The 22,518-nt window shown below is 36.8% G+C and overlaps 1 protein-coding gene across 1 annotated transcript in view; it reads left to right on the forward strand.

The window, feature by feature from the left end:
* Nucleotides 1–238: 238 nt before the first annotated feature.
* The window catches only part of MPP7 (membrane protein, palmitoylated 7 (MAGUK p55 subfamily member 7)), a 108,491-nt gene continuing 86,211 nt past the window's right edge, over nt 239–22,518 (forward strand). The window contains exons 1-2 of the mRNA XM_009895117.1: nt 239–407; nt 14,100–14,218. Coding sequence (XP_009893419.1) covers nt 371–407; nt 14,100–14,218 — 156 coding nt within the window. The 5' untranslated portion in view covers nt 239–370. The remainder of the gene's footprint in view (nt 408–14,099; nt 14,219–22,518) is intronic.

Genomic DNA, 22,518 nt, shown 5'->3' on the forward strand with positions numbered 1-22,518 from the left:
GAAATGTGTTAAATTATTTTTACAACAGAATGGGATTATAGGCTAGACTGAAGAAAACAAAACTTGTTTCACCTGGGGAAAAAAAAATATCTTAACAGTCATAAATAAATGCAAAGCACTTTGTTTTGAGAGTCTTAAACCAAAAGTTTCTTTTGTGATAATCATTGGATTTGGTTAGCTGCAGTAATTTACAGTTTAACAATGTTCTTATTTGTAAAATTCTGTTTCTGTTCTTTCTAGGAGAAAGTGGGAGATTGCATAAATCTTTGTAGACAACTTGGCTGCAAGCAGTTAAACTGAAATTAACTTCTGCCTTCTGGCTGCAGAGCACTAGTCTGACGTTCCTGCGTGATACTCTGCAGACTAAATCATGCCAGCGTTATCAGCTGGATCTGGAAGTGACACAGGTACGCAAGCCAAGGAGGGCTGCATGTTTCCTCCAGATCTTATTTGTTAAGTCTACGGTCTCTATTTCAAGAAATCATCAAATAAGATAATTAATTATGGTCTCAACAGATGCTTAATTAAACACTTTAAACATAACCTTTTCTCCTTGAAGTTTAGATACATGAAACACTACATGTAAAATAAATTAATTTTTAAAAGTCCTACCACCGTCTTCTTCCCTTCCATCCCCAACCCCCCAAAGAGAACAACTCCAAACAGGTACTATATATGGATCCGAAGAATTTGGATTCACCTCTGAGCATGGTTCCTACAATGTTAACTTGAAAAAGGAGGAGGGAGAAAAAAGATGATATCAAAAAGATGATATCATACATGCCTTAATATTTGCAGCAGTCTAGACTATCCCCTCTGTGAGTTACAGTTATCAGTGGAGTTATTTCTGAACACAGACTATTTAGTTTTGACATGTCTTTAACAAATTAGGAGAAGAAAAATACTGTCTCAAGTTCTCTTCCTTCCCTTGCCTTCTGCGTTAGAGTCCAATTCCTATCACTGACTGCAGGCAGTGGGAATGCAGATATGTAGCTTTCTATAGTTTTTACCTTCTTTGTCACAATATTAGGCTATATTGAAAGGTTAAATCTCATGTTGCTGTTATGCATACATTCTCTTTGTCTGACAATATTTTTCTCCCTGTTTCAGGGACAACTAAAGTTAGTATTTTTGCTCGAGGGTGTTTGGTAAATAGATGATTCGGCTGAGGTTACAGTACAAAGATCTCTGCTTTCCGCCCCAGTGCTTGTTACTCTAGATCACGTAGTATTATGCACAAGAAGTAACAGCAGGATTTGAAAACGAAGAGGGAGATTTCAAGTCAAGAATCCAAAAAATATGTATATAAGGAACTGCATTTGATTCTTAATTTAAATAGACTGTACAGTGCAGTGGTTTTTTTGTGGTTTTTTTGTTTGTTTGTTTGTTTTTTTCCCCCCACACCTCAGGTCCATAGAAAAATTCCTCTTAGATGCAAAGATTAATCTTTAGAATTGGAGGGGGGGGGAGTGTTTACTTCTTTGTTTATTTATTACCATGGGGAGGGAGGGTTGTGTTTGTTTTTAATTGCTTTTTTTTGTCTCCCTGTTCCTGTGTTTAAGGGATTTGACTATCAACTTGCCAAACCCTACCTCTACATAACTTTCTTTTCTCCTCCTTCCCCCATGGAATTAAGTGCAGTTGAAGCTGTTTAGTATGCTAAAGCTGAATTTTGGAAGATTTGTCAGGGTCTTCTCTGGGCTGATTTTCCACTCTGGATCTTTTTCTTTATCACGCGACCTTTTGTGTTCTTCTAAAACCCACCTTAATTTTTTTTTTTAATTATTATTACTTGGCCAAATGCTTTCTGACATTTCAGAAGTCTCAACAACATGTTGAGATGAACAACAGGGGTGTGTGTGATGACTAGTGCCTGATGCTAACAATTTTGCTTGTTTTACTGTTTAAAGAATGTTAATATGTCCAAAAGTAATAGTGATGGACATATTCTCTGAATAAAGAAAGAAAAGGTCTCCAAAAACTGGGAAATTTTTTTCATAATTTGAAAACTTGTGTGTGTTAAAATGTCTCTAAAAACATGTTTTACTGTGCTATTTAATGCATATGATTCTCCAAATACACCTTTAATAATTATGGTGTGTGGTAAAACTCAACTATCTCCATTCTCCCAGGAAATCTGTAGTACAATATGATATGCACCATTGATGTCTTGCTGTTAAATAATACTGCTTGTTAAACACAATTTGTTTTTTGCTGCAAGTTGTAAATTAGTTCTTTAAATAAAAAATTGCATTTGGAGGGAAGAGAGAATTGTTTTCTTCCAGTTTATGGTATTTCCTGTTGGGGATGATAGGTATTTAAGCATTTTTTTGAATACTTATATCAAACTGTGCTTTCTGTCCTGGTTATAACACAGGTGGTTTCTAATCAGAGCTCTGTTTTTCTGCCATTACTCTCACTCTTAGATTTTAAAAAAGAGAAACACAAAAAAAATTTGGATTTTCTCACCTCTGTTGTTACTTTGTGGGTAGACTAGTTTTCCTCTCACCCTGCCACCATAAACTGGTGTAATGAGTTGAAACTGCTCTAGTCCCTGAGAGGACTATCTGGGACACTGTGGAGTTAGCAAGTCACTTAGTGGGGACGTAACAAAACTGCACCTGTAGGGTAGGGATGCAACTTTGTTCAGTCTGTCTGCTAAGACTGTTTTATTAACGCATTCAAACAAAACCTCAACCTAGCTTATTTTGTAGCTGTTATATCCTGGTGAAGTAAAAGTAAACCTGGATTTACAACTGAGTGAAAGAATTCATTGAGGACCAGTAAATAGAAATGCATCATCTGTGAATATCAGAATGTTGCTGAGTCTCGGACTATTGGAAACTCGGACACTAGTATGGAAGCATTGATGATTTTTTTTTTTTTTTATACTGTAGTCTTAGGCATCAGACCACTGTCAAAAGAAGGATAACGTTCGTGATGGGCCACGTTTGATCAGACTAAATGTTTACCTATTTGTGTTAATTTTACATTACTTTTACCTTGTCAACAGACTTTATAAGGGATGTCACCATGTCCTTGCAATTGCTTTCTTCATATTCTTATACCATATTTTAACCTATATGTTCTTGTGAACACAGACCATGCCTCTTAAATCTGTTTTGAGAGGCATTTAGGAGACTTAAAACTATGATAACTCAAGAGCATGGCTACATTATTTGCAATCTTTTGTTCAAAACATTTGTTTTAGTTAATTTAGATTCATCAAGTGACTTTGAAATTAATCTTGTACCTTACTAGTCTGATCTGGTTTCTTAACTTTAAAGCAGAGGAGAAGGGCTTATGTGTACACATGATTCTTTCTCTTCCACTCTCCATTAGCCATGTAGAAACCCTATTTTTGTATAATACTAATAAGTATTTTTTGTTTATAACGTGTGCGTGATCCTGCTCCTCCCTTAAGGTTTATAATCCTGTCAGTGTGAGGTCAAAGTTATCTGAAAGCCATCTTGAGCGGAAGGCTGAGCTCCTGCCTGGGGCTGCATTTGAAGCTTTAAATATTTTTTGTGTTGCAAAAGTCTGCTTGAACTCCGTGTGCAAGCCCATCAAACAGAGTTTGAAGACTGAGCAAGAAAACTTGCACTTTTGCAGGTAAAGCAAGTCTGCAAGATCTGGGATTCGCTTACCTGATATATTTAGGAAGATTTAAGTTTACAGTCCTGGCTTCACCGTAGTCAATGGCAGCTTCGTTGCTGACTTTGGTGGAGCCAAGATGACATCATTATACTTTAAGTGTTGTTTTAGCGTGAAAAACATCGTAAAATTGTTACAGATTTCTTTCCTCTCAACCCTGTATTAAGCTTGCTCAGCTGACGAGTTTAAAAATGCTTTTCTGTTTGTCCTTAAAAACTAGCGCACAAATGTGCAAAGCAGACTTTGTGTTTTTGATTCATGTATTGTCAGCGGGAAAATCACATTTATAGGCCAAGTTTGGCCACCAAGTAAAACTGTGTGCATTTGCTTAAATATAATGAAAGTCAGAAGCAGTTCTTGAATTTGAATATTGTAAATTATAAAAAGAAAAAACGTGCAGGACTTACATTTGTTGCTTCTTGAGTACGTATAGGAGCTAATGCTGTGCCAGATAGTGGATATTTTTTAGTATTACAAGCCTGTAAAACAGAATACATGTTAGTTTTTTGAATTAAAAAAAAAGCCCAACACATTTGTTAGTAACCATATTGTAAGTTCATGTGTCCTTTAAAATATTCCCAGTTTTGGTGTTTTCTTCTCTGTTTTGTAATAATACAAAATAAAGCTATGAAATCTGTTCTAAATGTTGGGTATTTTTCCAAATGGCATTTTTAGTAGCGTATTCTGTGATTCTTTAAAAATTATCTCTACCTCTGAAGCTGCATGCTGTTGATGTGGATATACTGAATACTGGTAGAAATATCTTGCTAGAATATTATGTTTATATGATAGCTTCCTAGTGCATATTTATTTACCTCCCAGTGAAGTGAGATCACTGCAAGCCATGCAAAGTTCTAAGACAATTTTGCAAGCATCTGAACACCGAAAGATGCTATCCTTGCTTTTGCGCTTTCATATAGATGTCTTCCTTTTAGTTACTACTAATGCATTTTAATCAGCTTGCCAGTTTTAACATCATCTTTTCTAAGCATGCTTGATAATGAAAAAGATAAAAAGATGGAGAGGAAAAAAAGAAACAGTAATAACATGAAGAAAAAGCTGAGTAGTTGGCTGAGCTGTGAGGGGGACATCAGAAACATTTGTAGAGGCAGAAAGACAAATTAGGCTAAAGCAGCTAAATGTTTTAGCCTCCTAAACCTGTTTTCAGAATGAGAAGGAAGATAGAAACCCGGGAGTTCTATTTTTACAGACTGTTTAAAAAATGTAGTAACATAAAATGGTGGCCAAAGATCTGGGTTCATTGTTATGAGATGAAGAGAAAGGGAATTTAGGACAGTGAGAAGGAAAGATTTCTGGGAGTAGCTCTTCCGTCGGAGGCTGCCAGGGCGGAGGCTTGCAGGGCAATTGAATGCTGCTCCAAACTGCCTCTGCTTCCCCGCTGACGTGCCGCAGTGGAAACGGAGCGGAGGGAAAGCCTCTGCTCGCCTGCTTCACACCATGGCTTACGGCTTAGGTATAGGTGTGCCGCCGCAAGGGTAGTGTCTAAGGGTAGTGCAGCCTTTGGCTGCATCATGATTTCAAGTCTACATAAATTTCTCACTGTGCTGAAATGCACAGATATGGCTAGATTTTAATGAAAACTGATACACTAGCAGAAGCAAAATTTACGCTGAATTAATAAATAGAGCCAATATTTTACCGTGCGTTCTTGAATTCTCCCCATCTCCAGCTGCCAGAGGCATTAAATGGCTTGTAGGCTAACGTTAATATGAAAGATTTGGGAAAGTATGAGACGTATGGCTAGATTTAATTGCTATCAGATTTAATTTTTAAATATATAACTTGCTGGTGTTGGAAAGGGTATTTATTTCGGTATCAACATATTTATGGTGGCTGTTGGAAAACTTGTTCAAAGTAGAATGAAATTTCTCTAAACTGTTCCGTTTTGAGTTAATATTTTATATTACGCTAGACTGATTCAGCAGTGTGGAATCAGAAAATGTGTGCAATTATATTTACTGATGGTAAACTCTTTAAAACTGTTACAGTTCTTGGACACAAATTTAAATTCAAATGGTCTGGCAGCTGCAACAATTTTTACTCAATTTTTTTTTTTTTTTGGTGAGCAATGTGTAGTTTTGTGGTGAATTTGAAAGTGCGGCAGCCTATGTTGTTTCTAACCCAGAGGCTTAAATGTACAGCTACGTTTGTTGAACCAAAAGCTGTAATTACAGAAATGGTTGACTGTTCCTAGTGATGCCAGATGTCCTTTGCTGAGAGCAGGCTGCTGTACGGTATCGCGCAAGTGTAGTTGTGCCAGCATCCAGGTTAGCTAGCAGAGCATACGTATTGTGTGCATTTACTGTGAGATGAAAGGTTCTGTGGCTTCTCAGCCCAACATCAGGTCAAGTATTGGCAGATTTGATAAAACTAAAGCTGTTAATCTGAAGGAAATTGAGTAGTATTAAGAGGTAGTGAGAAGCTTCCCTGTTAGCTGTTAGTTGCCTGTTGTGGAACACAGCAGTTCAAATATGATTTTGCTTTCAAAAAAGCACATTGGTTTTAAAAAAAGCCACCAAAACCACCTCAATGCAGCATATTAATCTTGGGGATAAACTATGAAGTAGTTTAATATTTCCAACAGTTTAATTTTCTAAACTTACTTTCGAGGTAAGATGATGATGTACTTGACTCTTGAAACTTTTGTATAGTCCAATAGACTTGTATATCAAGTGAATGTGTCTGTATGCATATATGACTGACTAATGTAATGGCATAACTTGTTTTGAGTGTTAAACTTGAAACTCAGTCATACAGTGAAGCACAACACTGAAAGAATATACTGGCATGGTTTTGGGCATCAGTACTGCCTAGGATTGTAGGACTTCTTTTACTCAAGACACAATAAGAGACATTGAGATACATGGTAATCAAATGGTGTTTCCAGTAGTTTTAGGCACAACTGAGTTGAAAATAGTCTTGGCTTCTGTTGTTAGAAGTCTTTATTCAGTGTCTTAATGAAATATTGTGTCCTCCTTTTGCAGATGTAAAATGCCACATTTAGCATTCCTTGCCACCCCTCCCCAGTGCCAAGTCTCTTAATCTTGCAAACTGTGACTAACAAGTTAAACATGGCGAGAGTGCCCAGTGACATCCTAGTGCTGGAATGAGTTCTTTCCTGACTGTCTGCCAGGTAATTGCTATTGCCTCCTCTAGCGTTGATGAAGATCTAGATAGAAATAGACTCACCAAGCTGATGTCTATAGAAAGGACCAGTGAATTAGTCAAGGTTATTCAAGGTGTCATAGTGTGCAGGCTTTGTTGGAGGAGCCAAGAATTTTCAAAAAAAAAAAAAAAAAAAAAAAGAACATCAGATCTTTGTATGAGCTTTCCACAAGCTGCTTATGGATTTGTGCTTGATAGGTCACTTTAAATTAGTTTTATTTATGTGTTATTCTTGTAGATAATAAGAGAGCTTTTGAATACCCATGAAAGTACATTTTATGATCTTTCAAAATATCCTTGTTGACACAAAGTCTAGTAACTACATTTTGAGGGGGTTTGATTTTTGAAGCAGCTTTCATGAGCCATATAAACAAGGACTGTACATCAGCAGTCTTGCCCTGTATGAGTGCAAATAGGGATCGACTATTTAACTCGCATCGGAACGTAACGGTATGTAGTATGCTAAATCTGAAATACACATGTTAAGACAAATCCTAAAAGACCAATAACTGTTTCAAACAACTGCAGATTCTTTAGCTTCAGGAGCCAAGTTCCAAAACTGAAGACTTTTCCATTTTGAAGGAAATAATATTATTAAAAGCGGTGGGCTTAAATGATTGCTCGCTTTCTACATTTTCTGTCATAATGTTGTTTTAAGGTGGGTTAACAAATTACTGTAGCTTGGAGGAACAAAAATTAGGTACAGCATTTAAGTTAAAAGACTGTATTGCCCTTAGTGAGTATGTAATCTTGTTCTTTGAGGACACTTACAGCAAAGTTCTTGTTTTCATTAGGGAAAAAAAATAGAACATTGACATTTCAATTGCTGTGCCATCTGTAAGGATTTCAGCATTTTACTTTTTCTGTCAATTAGCAAATAAATCAAAACATATTTTTTTCAAAGATGCTGAGCACTTGCATGTCATGATTATCTAGTTACTCAGTATCCCGTACCTTTGAAAATTAGATTGATCTTTTTTTAAAAATGCTAAACTGCAAAATTAAAAAAAGGTACATGCTGGAATGAGTTAATCACTCAGGCTCTGCAAAGAAAAATTGTAAGTCTTTAACTTTTTGCAGTGTCAGGAAGCCCATATATTCGGTGGAATTACTTAGGAGAACATAAAGAAGAACTATTTGTAGCACATAAAATTGAGTACATACGTAGTGGTCTTTTTACAACTGGAGTCTGATAGGATGGTGCAGTACGTCTGTCCTAATGCATATGTGTGCTGCATCTGTTTTCATTTGAACCTCTGTATAAATACTGATCTCAAACTTCAGAATGAAATAATTTTCAGTATTTGGTGTTAGTGCCTGATTTTATTATGCAGCAGCGAAGATGTCAGAATGACTGTTTCTACTGCAGTGCTGTTTGCTTTTGTGTAAGGCAAGTGTTGTCTGAACCTTTATAAAACTGCAAAGTACCGTTCAAATGTGAAAAAATGTTAGCTTGTTATAAATGGCAGCAAATGGTGCTGATTATTTTACCTTTGACAAAGTGGAAAATTTAAAGGTTGGTGTGTCCTATTTTATTAATACAATAAAATTTTACAGTGTTGTTCTAGGCTTAGATATATGTTCTTTAGTGTTTATTATCCCTCGGTTACTGTAAAAATTTTTGATTTGAAGTCTGGCATCATTGTTCAGAATACTAATTCAGGAAATTAATTAACATATGAAAGCAAATGCACATCCATTTGTCTCCATTTCTTTCCTTACGCTAACCAAACCAAAGTTGGTGTTTTCTTGTAATATGCGAGAGTGATGGAACGCAGAGACCATATTTTTTTATCATTTAGCACTAGTTTATAGCTTCCACAGACTTGTCCTAATAATGAAGCTATGAAGGATATGACAAGAATGGTGATATTAAATTTCTCTAGACTAACAGTAAATTTTTCCATTCTGATGTCAAGAATGTAGAGCATCTGGAATCTGCAGTGTGAGTGGTTCAGTACGGGAACACTTTCATCGATTGCTTAGCCATTTATTCTCCTCCTAGGAACAAGCAGTCTTCTGTAGAATATAACACTATGAAGGAAGCAATTTTCTAGAACTGGAAAAATCCTTTATGTCCCGTTGTTTCTGATTTAAAAGCTTTCCATTGCTGCTTAGTCTTAAATATTATTGCATGTGCAAATTTAGCATACACATTTTAAAATTGGAATTGCCATTATTATACACTCTGTTCTTCAGATTGAATTAAACTAAATTGTATTAATTAAGCTTAGGAAAAGCTGAAGATACTCTGAGACAGGAACTGCTTAAGGGTGTTAAAAGAACAAATTGAAATTTATCCATTACCTTTTTAAGCAGGGATAGTGCTGAGTTTTCAAACATAGCTGGATTTTCCCTTGAAATTATTTCCTTAGTTCAAGCTGGCAGAATACTGCAAGCCTTATTCTGCAGCCATTTTATCTTACTTGCTCTTGCAACTAGTCCAAAATCTTCAGAGTAGTTTCTCTACCCATGACAAGCTGTTGTAAATTTTAGTTTTAGATTATGTATGTGTATTTAGATTATCTACATGCACATAGTTTATGTGGACTATTTCTGTAGACAGGGTTATCTAGTCATTGGTTTTTAATTCCCTGTGTCACTTTTCTTGGCTGAACTAAATTTCATTGAAAGTGTATTGTGTATCCAGTATTACTTTATTACTTTTACATTTCTTTATTCTTGAATCATGTAATCAAACTTAATAGACTATATAAGCACCTTCAAACAACCCCCTCCCCCTTCCACTCTTGTAAGAGTTTTATAATATTCTTATGTGCAATGCTTGTCGCCTTTTATTAATATTTCCATGCTACAGGCTTTTACTTCACAAAAAGTATTAAATACTGTACCTAATTTATATGATGTGAATATATTTCATATGTAGCAGCATACTAGTATCTAAAACTAGGAGTTCCCTTGTTTACCTGGAGTTGACTCCTATTACTGCCACTTGATTATGTGACCGTGTTTAATCTAGAAAGGGCCCTTTTTCCTCCTCTGTTTCAATGATTTGGGAAAGTCCAGCGATGATTACATTGTGATCTGTTGTTGGAGTTGTAGGACTGACCAGGCTTCCCCTCTTATAATTGCAAAATAGTCTTACGTCTCCATGTTTAAGCTCATTGTTAATTTTTTAATGTATACTCAGGTCTTCTGGGACCTTTGAATAAATGATCTGCTTTTTAAAATCAGAGTAAATGAGTTTTTCTTGTGTAAGTCATGTTTACTTTACTGAATTTGACACCTGAAGTATTTCGATACTAGAAAATCCCAGTGGGCGTATGATTCCTTTTAAATATGAAAGCTAGTTAAATTTAGGCAAACGAGGCTGAAAAGAATTACAAGAACCTGAGCAGAATAGCAACAGTGTATAAAAAAAGCAAAATTTTTTTTGCAAGACTCTTCATAGTGTTGCCAACATCTGGCATTAAAAAAAAACCCCAGGATTTTGGTTTTGGCTTTTCATTATTTTTTTTTTTTAAACACAATTTCTAGATACTTTTTAAAAGCTTTTTTGTGTGTTTGTTTAGATTGTGGGCATCTTTCAAAAAACGTGCACAAAATACTTTTTTTAATAGGAGGTCCATACATATCATCTGGCTTGTGGGTGGGACTTGAAGAGAAACATCAAATTGAGACCAAGAGCGCTACTGAGGCTTGGAGGCCATGTGCTTACTGTGGGAATATTCATCTTTGGGGTGCTGAGATATATCTCATTCCATGGCTTATGTGATGAACGTGCATTTTTAATTTACAAAACAGTTCATCTGAATATAGGAGATATACATATGACCTTTTTAAAAGTTAATTTTTGTTTTTAGAAGTGACCAAAAATGTTCAGTGTAGCATCACTTCAGTCTTTAGAATTGCTACTGAAAAGATTAAAAAAAAAATAAATAAATAAATAAAAAAATCTGGTTTCAACAGCCACTTAGTAGTAAAAACAGTGAGAAACTGGCATTCATTTCAGTGGCCTTTGGCTCTGGCTTCCAGAACCACCTGAGATGCTAGCTAGAAGTTTTGCAGGAGGTTTGAGGTTGGGCTGAAGCAGCCTCTGCTATTCAATTGGGATTACTTCTCTGGCTGCGTGGCAGCATCTCTGTACAGTGGCACCTTAGAGGGCTGCAGAGATTTGAGCTACCAGCCTTCAGGTGTTAGAAAGATGGATGTGACAAGTGATCAGATCTGGTAATTTAAATTGGGCCAATATGTAGTTGCCATTCTTCATTACCAGTTTACAATAACTTGACAAATTATTTTGTCCCTGGCCCTATCACAAAAGCACTTTCTTTAAATCCCATTTGCTAGTAAAGTCGTATGCCAGCCACAATTTTCACTGTTTCTTGACACTGCAATGAATAAGAACAACACTTTGTGTAATTGAGACGCAAATAAATTGCGATGTTTTGGTTGGAGAGGGGTGTGTGTAGAAGATCCACAGACTGTTTTTCTTCATACGTGAAAATCTGAATGTCCATCTGAAAATCTTTGGTACTGTGGTACTGGGGACCAAAGAAGGAACAAGAAAAAATGAGACTCTGTCTGTAAACGTGAACCTTTACAGGTGCAGGCACCTTCTGCTGCACTTACTTCTCTTTGGAAGGAGGCTACAGAGGAGCCAGATAGTCTGGAATTACACACATTTAACTTTAGACATATTCTAGATCTTTGTCTTCTCTCCTCCCCAACTAAATTCCCTAAGTCCTCCTTCTGCCTGATTTTCATTTAGCTCCTTGACTGAGGCTTTTTTTAATTCCTACTACATAGTGCTCAGTTTCAAGAGGAGTCTGAAGAGCAGGAGTGTGGTGTTCTCCAGCGTGCTGCATGGTGTAGTCCTCAGGTTCTGCTGTTGTGGAGAGGGGTGGGATTCTGATTTCCTTCTGGCTGTAAAGCTATACACGCTGGACTGTAGAGCCAAAGCAGGGCAGCGCTACAAACATAGCCCTGGGATTGGATAAAACCAGGACCTGTCTGATTTTCTCCACTTCCCCAGGAGAGTGGCACAGATGAGGTGCATTGCTGTCGAAGCTGTTAGTAGCACACTGGGGACGTGGATGCCCGTTTCCCTAGAAGGGGCAATTCAGGGCTATATGAATAAGTAAACCCCGCAGGCATTTTTGAGCTGGATGTGGAAACCTTAATGTGTGTAAGCACCTGCAGGGTTAGTCATTCCTGGAGGGCCGGTAGGCGGGATTTTTCTCTGGGAGTTCTGTGCATAAAACCTAAGTCTCATTATCGTCAGATTCAGCCTCACCCTGTGTCACTGCTGTAATAGTTAATCCATCAGGAAACATGAACCTTCGTTTTGTTTTCACTGGGGATTTAATTATCAAAGCTTTGAGGAGCAAGTTACAAGGATAGAATAGTTTTATAGTTGATTATATGTGAAATTTAAGCAGATCTGATGGATGAAGGAAAAGAAAGCTTACTCTGTTCTACGTTTCTTATTTGAAGGGAGTGGCTGAAGTTAATATTTTTCTTTCTTCTGAATGGCACATGTGAATTGTTCCTCAGCAGTTATGCCACAGTGTAAGCTTACATTGACCTTCCTATTCCATTTTCTAGCAATTTTTCGGTTATTCTGAGTTGAATTTGCAGTAACAAAAGTGGCTATGTGCAGAAATGTGCAGCTGAGTGTAAACGTGGGGTTTTTTTTACTTTTCTAAATGAAAATGTTTTGAAGCATAAATTGCGTGATAAAAATAACCATTTTTTTTCGAAGTGCTGAAGTTCTAATAGTCCGGAAAGTTGGAGCCGGGAGTCCCATTCAAACTGCTGTTCTCTGGGTGTCGACTCAATCACTGATTGTGTCTCGCAAGGCAAGGCTCAACGTTCTTTTTTCTCCATGCAAAATTGTAGTGGTTTGAGTTGTATTTTTGCATTATTTCTGAAGCATAAACAAGAGCAGATTTAAATAAAAGCAAGATTCTAAGATAAATGAATTTCAACGACCAAAAATACTTGGACCACAAAAAGAATGTATCTGGAAGGAACTTTTTTTTCCCCAGAATATTTTCTGACAGGCAGTAAAAAGACAAAAATGTTAAATAACCATATCCTGAAGGTGTTGTATGTAATTTTGAAAGGGATATGTAGTGCCTGGAAAGGTTTTGAAATTATGTTTATTAATAAATATTCTAAATCATAAGGTTTAGGGAGAAAATAGGCATAATAATGATAGGTAACCTGTAACTTGCAACAATGTTCTCTACCAGTAGAATATCTTGTAAATCTGTCCTTGTGAGGAACAGCAGCACTTGCTCAGACTAAAAATAATAGCAGGACCGTGTATCTTGGATCCCAAGAGAGTATTGGTGTTTTTGTAGACAGCAGACAGGAGAAAAAGGCATTTTGTCCTTTTTACCCCAAGTAATCCCACTGGAAAATTAAACATGTGCTATGAATTGATATCAACTCATGCCAGGTTACCTCCCTAAAGAGGGCTGCTGCAAACACTGTTGCTACATTTCTTGGACAGCAGTTTGATGGCTTGTGTGCACGATGGATATTTTATGCTGTATGCTACTGTGGAACAGTGTGCTACTGTCTGCCCTTTGGAGACCGCTGGTGAGGTGTGCCACAAATAACCGGGAACAGCAATTGCTTTAACCCTACGGAGAATCTCAAATACCTGCAAATTAAAAATGTTACTGAAATATTTCTGCATGCGTGTGTGTTTGGGAAAACTGTGTTGGTTTTGTTTTTCAAGGTTTAATCCTGCGAAACAGAGCAGTTCCTTTTGTCTTGCTGTGGATTCCTACTGAACACGGGATAAAAAAGTATTAAGCAATATATTAGCAAGAAATATTTGGAGAAACCACGAACCTTTTTTTAATGGACCACCCTATCCAGTTTCTGTTCTTTTAAGGAAGTTTTTCCTATTCATGACTCATTTCACTCTTTGGCTAACATCAAGGGAAATGGAATAACGATTAAGCAAAGGAATGTATGTTTTTTTCTGGTTTTGTCCTTTTTTCAAAACCTTTATGAATTTTCTGCATAACCTTGTGTAAATATATATGGATGTAGAAGCTTGACAACTGTGACAAGGTAAAAAGTACACTGCTAATACTTGCTTCTTAGTAATTTTTTCAAAATGTTCCTTTTGTTTCTACAAGTAAATGTTATGCTGGATACTCCAGACTCCCTATTCAGTTAAAATGACATGCTCCAGGCAGCCAATTACACAGAACTGTTAAGTGAAATTAATGAGATCACCCCCAGATTACACTTTGTGTTTTATTTTCATTTTATAGGTCTGTACGAGCTGCTGGCTGCATTGCCAGCCCAGCTGCAGCCACATGTGGACAGCCAGGAAGACCTGACCTTCCTCTGGGATATGTTTGGTGAAAAAAGCCTTCATTCACTGGTGAAGGTAAACCACATTTAAGTCAGATTCTCTTTGAGAAGAGTATATGGAAAAATGTTTTGAGCGCCATCTAGTAAACCAGAGATCAAACTGTTGCTCAGTGAAAACAAAACAGCCTTGTGTTAACTCTGTTTCTGTCAGGGGTGGAAGTTGTTAAATAAGATTCTACCAAAAATACGTAGATGATTTCATTTAAGAGTGATGTTTTGGCAGTGTAATGCTAATGCAGCAAACATATGTTGTTTGCCCTTGTTTAGAAAAAAGAGTACGCAATAGTAGCAGGAAATCTGAGACTTCTTTATGGTCAACATTCAAGACCTGGAGTTTAGCTTAAATAAATAAACGTTCATAGCAAAAATTAGAAGGAATATATTTTCTGAGGTCAAGTATGGCAACAGTTCAGTAGCCACATTAATTTAAAATAATTTCCTTTAACAAAGTCAACTGAAATTCTAGTAAGCTGTTTCTTTTATTGGCTTGCCTCCATTTAAAATTGTGTTTTGCACATAAATATGTTGGACTAAAGTACGACCTAAAATAAGTTTGGAAGAATACTTGAGTAAAGTGTCCTGCAATGAAAACGATCAGCAACAAGGAATCAAAGCATGCCATGGGAGTGTGCAGAGCTACCCTGATAATGTTAAAATTGCTTATAGCAGAAAAATGCAGCCAATCAGCTGGTTAGAAATGTTCCACTCCTACGAAGTGGTAAGTATGTCTTCAGTCTCCAGCACAGAGCTAATTCAAGCTGGAAGGAAATTCTGAGGTCTCAAATGAGTCAGTAGGTGGTAGTAACCTGTGCCGTGAATATATCCAGACTCACACATAATTGAGCAGAATTTGTTACCCTTGTCAAGTCATTGATCTAGAAGAAGCTTAAAATTGGGATTATTTCAATGTAGGTTTTAAGAGTCACCTTTTCCAATTTCTTTCAGCTATCTTATTCCAGAAGAGGGTGTAATAAAGTTGTACTTGTCCAAAATTGTTTTCAAATTGGCTGAGAATTTACATATAAAATAAACAGAAGTACTCTCTGGTGGTTGATACACAAAAGTAACAAACAGAGGAACAGTGCTTGGCAATAGTCTCTTGCCTAAAGAATTTCATCGAAGTTTCTGAAATGTGGTGATTTCCAGACTCCATACTGCTTTGCTGCAGCTGTCTGTTCAGGTGCCTAAGAAGATCACTGAAGGGGGAACACTGGTTTTGTTTCTACTACAGGCTGACAGTGGTGTGCATCTAAGCAAAATGCTAGGTCAGTAGCTAAATCAGTTTTCTTTCTGGATTGGGAGTTAAAGACGACTGGCTTGAAAGTAAGTGTTGATCTGCAAAATATTGACATTTCAATGTTTGCTCTAATTTTGTATTGAGGCAAAACCTAAACCTTTTCAAACTTCTTCATTTGCTCCTTTTTGCCCCTTCCCCCAAAATAAGACAAAGGTAGCACAACAGCAACTGGTTTACTCACCTTGAGTATACTCTCAGTTCGGAAAAGCTGGCTCTCCTAGTTGCATGCCCTAGTTTCCATGTTGTTTGTTATTGCAGGGTAGATCAGTCTTTTTGATTTTAACAAAAAAGAATTTGTGAGAAAGCTTTCTTGAGGCAGGTAGAAAGTTTGGGGGATCAGTGAATGGTCACTTTATTGCAGTTACAACAAGAAGGCATTGAAGTATTCCAATTATTGTTATTATTTATCTTGTTGGTTTTAGGTACAAGTATTAAATGTACATGTACTTCTGACTCTGCGAACATTTCTTTAATGTCCTATTAAGTCTCACACTGTCTTAAAATGCACTTAATTCTTGAAACTGCATCTTTCATGTTCACTAGTTGCGCTTTTGAATACACCATGCTAATTTCATTCAAAAGACAAAGTTTTTTAATTATAAGAAATGGGACTATTAAGAGCATCTGGTCTGACCCAGTGCATATGCCAGGCTGTTGAACATCACCTTTTGATTTCTGTGGTGTTCAGTTACAGAAAGTAGGGCATGAAGAGCTTTCAAAAGGTTATGTAGTTCATATCCCTGCCCCAAGATGGGCTTAACTGTATTTGAAACTCATGGTATTTGTTTGACCTTTAACACATTTTTTTAGCAGGATTATTCAGTATCATATCAAGTTTCAGAGAAGGCAGCCCATAGCCATTTTGGAAAAGAACTGTAAGAGCAAAAGAATGAACCCCATCTGCCATAGTTTTTCCCTGTTACAAGTTTTCAAAAGTGCCAAATCTTTCTTTCTGGGTTCTGGTGTCTTATTTGAAAGACTATTTTTCCTAGCAATAACTTCTTAAAGTCAACTGTACTCGCAGAGACAAATGTTTTTAATTCCTCAGGCAGAGAATGATGACAGATATTTTGTAATAAAAAAAAAGAACACAAAAAACCCCCTAGCTTAGAGCCAAGGATGTTGCGATCCTGGTATGTGTCGCTTTTGGAAGAAAATGAACATGGGTATACTACTAATTATGCACTAATATTTCTTTATTTAAGATAGACATACTGCTTAATAAAAATTTTGAAGCTGATCTTTTTACCTTACTGTTTAATAATTTCAAATATTAGAAAGAAGCTTTTTTTCTAAGTTATAAAATGCTTCAAATTACTTGAAAGGTTTAAGTATAAAGTGAACTTTCTAATTTTTTTACAGATATTCTAAGTTTTATGGGTATTTAATGATCATAGTGTTTTCTGTATGATTGTATACTATGGCGTATGGCTTGCTATTCTGGCTCTCTTAATATTAAAAAAAAAGAAGCAAGAAAAAAAAGGAAGCCCCAAACCTTGTCTTAAGAGTTCTCTTCATTCAGTATTGTTGGACAGAAATCTCTTTCTGAACTTGGATCAGCCTGAGCTGTTCTAAGAAGTCAGAAATGGAAAAGTTGTATTAGATCATACAGTCCATTTCCCTGCAAATACTGGATTGTTCCCTACAGTACATTCCTATTGTAGTAAGTAAAACCATCAAAAACTGATGCAACTGTTCTTGCTGTCCCTTTTCTCAATGAAGGAATCTGTTGATTAGATTTTAGTTTGCAAAGTATGGAGAAGAGGGAACCCACAACTGTTGTTGACAGTTTGGAAGAGAAAGCTGGCTCTGGATAGTTGCATGTTTAAAATTTGTCTCTGTTTCCCTCAATTTGTTACTTCCTTGTCTTATTATACGACTCTCTTTAAGTTCTACCAAAAATCTTCAGCCATCCCATTACTTTTTATGTAGCAGAGATCCCAGTAGTCTGTAGAGATTTATAGAAAAGAAACATGAAGAGATGATCCTTCAGGGTAATTATAAGCAGTAACATAGCTGAAACCTGAAATAGTACCCATGTGCTCTGCTTGGATTTTTTTTAGAGGAACAGAAGGGATAAATAAAGATCTGTTCTAACTACTCTTTTAGCTTATTTTTAGAGGAGCTGCAAGAATTTCCATGTGTGTTTGCTTGCTGTTAGCACACCGGACACGTTTTACTGTTTGTCTGGTTAGCTCCAGGATGAAGCTTCTACTTGCACCATCGCCTTAAGCATTTCTGGTTGTGGATGTAATGCTCAAGAATTGACTAAGCTTATCTGTTGGGCTGCAACCAAAGTATTTCTTAACCAATTGCAGTTTACTGATCGGTTTTGGCCAGCTCAGAGCATGTACAGTTCTTTAGCCAGTACTGTACTTTGCATTAGGAAGAAGAAGCCACAGCAAGTGGTGCTGCTGTTCCTCTTGACAGGGAAGAGTTTGTACATTCAAAAAGTAGTATGTGGCACTGGAAAAGAAAATAACTACTGCAAAAGTAAGGAATATTTGGTGAATCTAGTCTGATTTTATTGTAACTGCGTAGTATTTTGGTAGCTGGCCCTGCAAAATCTTGATTTGTGCTAATTTTCTATTAGTGTAACCTGGGTATGACTTGGCTTGAAGTTCTGAGAAATTATTTTCTGTGTGCTATTTTCATCCATGTCGGTGGCTAACAGCTTTTTCTAAGTAGTCTCATCTCCAAAAATGAAATAGTTGAGCGTATCATGGTGTAATTTCTTTGGCACGGAAATTGAACCAAATGATTATGTAGCCCAGATTTTACAATTGTTGGGGTATAGAAATATTGGAAATTTTCAGTGTGAAGACTAAGGTTTTTCAGTATGAAAATGTAGATACTTTCAGCCTACTGTGGTTCCCTTGTTGGTAATGAGAAAAATAAAGATAGGATTTATAAAAAATAAGCTGACTAGGACAAAGCAAAAGGGATTGATTTGATGCATCCTTACAGTATGTTCGCATCTGTTAAAAGAATGGTGAGGGGGGTTTCTGATTTCAGGGCAGACAAAAACAGCTATCTCAGAAGGAGCTCAGAGGAGTTGTGTTACCCAAGAGCAGCAAGGCTGGAAAATGCACTAGAAGAGAAAGTGGGGGTCAGTAAGTGGGACTGGGGATTGGTAGACCGTAGGTGGCACCTGACCTCAAATCAAACGGAGTGGGTGGGTTGTGGTTTCAGGAGAAAGCGTTGTAGAGTTGGAGACATGTACAGACCACCTTGGAGTGGGTGGAATTACTGAAACTGATAGCTCATTCACTGAGAAGTTGCTGTGATACTTGAAGTCCTTAAGGTTCTCTACTGCTGGGTTCTCAACCATATTTATTTTTAAAAAGCTGTGCCTCCCTGGTAAAGGGAATAGACTGCAGTTCTGTAAATTCATGTGGAGGTCTGAAGTGCTGTTTGCTTTGGAGATGGGAAAAAATGAAGGAAAAGGCGGTGTGAGTAAGCATTTACCACCTGGCCATCTGGAGGAGGAGGTGTGAGTGTGGTGGTTGGCAGCTGGTAACAATTCGTGGCCAATGAAAAATAATTGTTCTTCATGCTCTAGAGGAGAATGAGGCAAGGTTGCTTCTTACGTTATAGTTTATGTCTTTCAGTCAGAGAAAGCATGCAAAACCGACTGATGGCAAGAGTAAAGCGATCACTCTTGCCATGCACACTGTCCAAACAATCCACAGATGTGGTCTCTTGTGCAGGTTTGAAAACTATTTCTGGCAAGGCGAGAAGGAATTTACTATCATTGAATTCATTAATACTGAGGTACTAGATAGTAGGTGGTAGTTGTCATTCTTTAAATCCATATCATCATAGATCTAGGAAATCTTAATTTTTGCAAGGATGTCCTTGTTGAAAGAGGCGTGTGGTGCAGTCTTGCCTCAAATCCTTTTGGCAAAACACATGATACGCAATGTTTTCAGCCCTAGAAAACTGTCAAGCAGTAAGGTATATATGGACAATACTGGGATACCAAATCTCCAAAGAAATATGAAAGCTGCATGGAAAAAATTCAAGGCTTTTCTTTTTCTCATTGTCTGGAGAGGAAGCTTGATCTCCAGTTAAATCTTGAAGCTTCCTGCTGGGGTTGTATGTACAGAATATATATGGAGGAGTGCTAGAATTTCAGTACTTTTCTCATCCAAAGTATTTGTAGGTAATGGTCTAATTCATCTACTGAAATATAAACTTGCCACATGCTTTCTGCTTACCTAAAGGTGAAAATTATTGGAAAAAAAACCCCAACCCACCTCTGTAAGAAAGCCTCTTGATGACTGACAATAGATTGCATTTGTATTTGGAGTAATTACCACTGAAGCAATGAGTCGTTTTGCTTCCATCAAAATTATTGCATTCAAAAAAAAGTGTAATGCAAGGTGTTATTCCTTATGAAATGCCACATAAATTTAAAGTGTTACTTTTGAAGCCAAAGTGATTTTTTTTTTTTTGAGAGCTGCTTAGTAGCCAGCAACTCTGAAATCTGCAAGTAAAGAGATCGTTCTTAGCTGGAGGCAGTCAGCTGCCTTTAAACTTAATTTCCATGGGAACAGTGATCAGATTAATCAAAATAAGGTAATTGAAGTTTTATAGAAAATACTATAGGATCTTTACTTTATTCAGGCTGATATTGTTTCCATGGAAACTTTGGGGAGAAGGTAGCTAGCAGCCAGGCATTGAGCAAACGCTTGCTTCTCTAGTTGAGATTGGGAGAGGGTTAGTGTGTGTGTGTGTGTGTGTCTCTGGCTGATGTGTGTGTGTTGAACCCTTTGGCTTGTCCATGCTCTTATTGTATAAAAATGCAGCACATCAGGTAATAACTGTGCAAAAATAAGCAAAATAAAAATAGATTCCTGGTTGAAATCATAACTAAACCTCCCAACTTTCCATGTATTGTAACATGTAACAGGTTTACTGTTTCTTCTTTGAGTAAAGACAAAATTGTTTTGCCATGGATGTTCACACATACATACCTGTGCTTATTTTGTGCCTTTAATAAAATGAAAAATGCACCTCCAATTTATTGAAAAAGTGGTCAGGCATAGCTTTGGAGAGTGCAACCTTGTTTGTAAGAAAATGCATCAAGTCAGTGCCAAATGGATGGATTAGTGCAGTTGTGGTGAAATATGGATCCTATGGGATGGTTCAAATAAAAGCACTTGTTATAATTGTAGCTAGCAGATAGCTTATTAGGAGACAGACAGACTGTGGCCATAAATAATAATGTTGTCCTGAAGTCTATTGAGTGGATTCTCCTGTGGTAAATACTATTTTGTATTTCTTTTATATGTTTTTATTTGGTACTTTTTGCTATAAGTTTAACTGGATATCCAGTGTCGTCATCTTTGTCAGAAGTTTGGACATTTGGTATCTCTAGCATCTTGCGGTTTCTACATCAGAGTTGCTAATGTCTTTAGTAATAGGCACTTACGACTTTTCATCTCGATTTTTATAAGGAAGTCCTGTTCCTGTCATCAACTCCTCTGTTCAGCCCACTTTGTTAAAAACAATAAGAAAACAATTCAAAGATCAGTTTCCAAAGTATCAATTAAATTGTCTTGTTGACAGTTTAGTCTTGTAAAAGCTGTAGAAGTTGGGTTGATATCAGAAGTCCCTACAGGTATGATGTAGCAACAGACTTTTGAAATGAAAAATAAAGCAGATAAGCTTATTAAATCAGAGGTGTGAAGTGTTGGTCTATGACTATTACTTGAAACTTGTGAATAAATCAGTGCTTTGGAATGTGAAAAAACTTTGGTTTAGGTTAAAATCCAGACAGAGGCATTTTTTTGGATCAGTGGTAATTGATTTAAAGTTTCTGCTGGGAAACCTCCAAAGAGTTTCCAGCCAAAATGTACTGGACATAAAAGAAGTAAATCAATCCTTCTAATACAAATAGTTTGTAATTTCATTGTTACCGAGGGGGCAATGTACCAGCCTGGTAACAAAACTGGTGCAGCAGTTTGAAGAGAAGTTTTAGAACCCAAATTTATGCTTATACCCAGATTTTTCTTGTTTTACGAAGCTTTTACAGTATTTATTTAACCACAGTGATACATTTTTTTTTTGTCTCTGATACTGAGGCCAATCAAAGGTCTCATAAGCTGCTCAGCAATAGTAGTCTGATAAATCCAAGACATCCAAGGATAATGTCATTTTAAACTGTTTTTCTACAGTGTTCTTTTCCCTTGGACCAGAGATTCTGTGGCAGGACATGTAAGGGAGTGTTTGAAGCAATTTTTTTTGTTACTGTCTTGGACTATTCCTTTTAAGAACAGAAAGTCGTAACTACCCAGACAGACTCTGCAATGCAAAAACATTGTAAGAGTTAAGAAGGATGGGATGTGGTAGTTATAAAATCTTTCTGAAGCATGGAAACTAATACAATAAGATTTAATAAAAATCTTAAAAATAAAATTTAGTAAAAATGCCTGCCTGTGTTTCCTACCAGCAAGTTGGGTTTTTTTACTGCTTATGTTAACTTTCCTACTTTTTTGGAAATCTTGGTTGTATCCATTCTCCAGCTAATCCTCCTGAAGTTAATTTGTGGTGTTCAGTAATATGTGAAATATTACACGCATCCTCACTATCTCTCCTTTATATGAAATACAGGCATACACACACATTTTTTACTCATCTTTCCTTTTTCTGTTCCCTGTTACTTTTCTTTCTTCTGTGCTGCCTTAAGCACATTTTTTTTAAACTTTTTTTTCAGTCGTCTCTATTATAACTTGTTTTCCTTTTTAAAGCATGGAAAGAAGACAGCAACGTAGTGTGCTACAGGTGCACTGTTCCTTTAGGCTTACAAATAGCACTGTTTGTGTAGCAGTGTTGTCTTAACTACAGATTGTTTCTCTAATCGCCATTTCTGTGTATCTTTGTAGAATGCAGTGCTCACTTTGCAGGTGTGGTGATGTCAGTGGAAGTTCACTTCAAGCATAAGTTACATGAAGTTGAGAGCTGCAGCATGGTGCTACACTGGTGCTACACTGCAGAGTAACCAATAAAGCACT

Source organism: Charadrius vociferus, unplaced genomic scaffold, assembly GCF_000708025.1.
Source record: "Charadrius vociferus isolate BGI_N301 unplaced genomic scaffold, ASM70802v2 scaffold61, whole genome shotgun sequence".
NCBI classification, from domain to species: Eukaryota; Metazoa; Chordata; class Aves; order Charadriiformes; family Charadriidae; genus Charadrius; species Charadrius vociferus.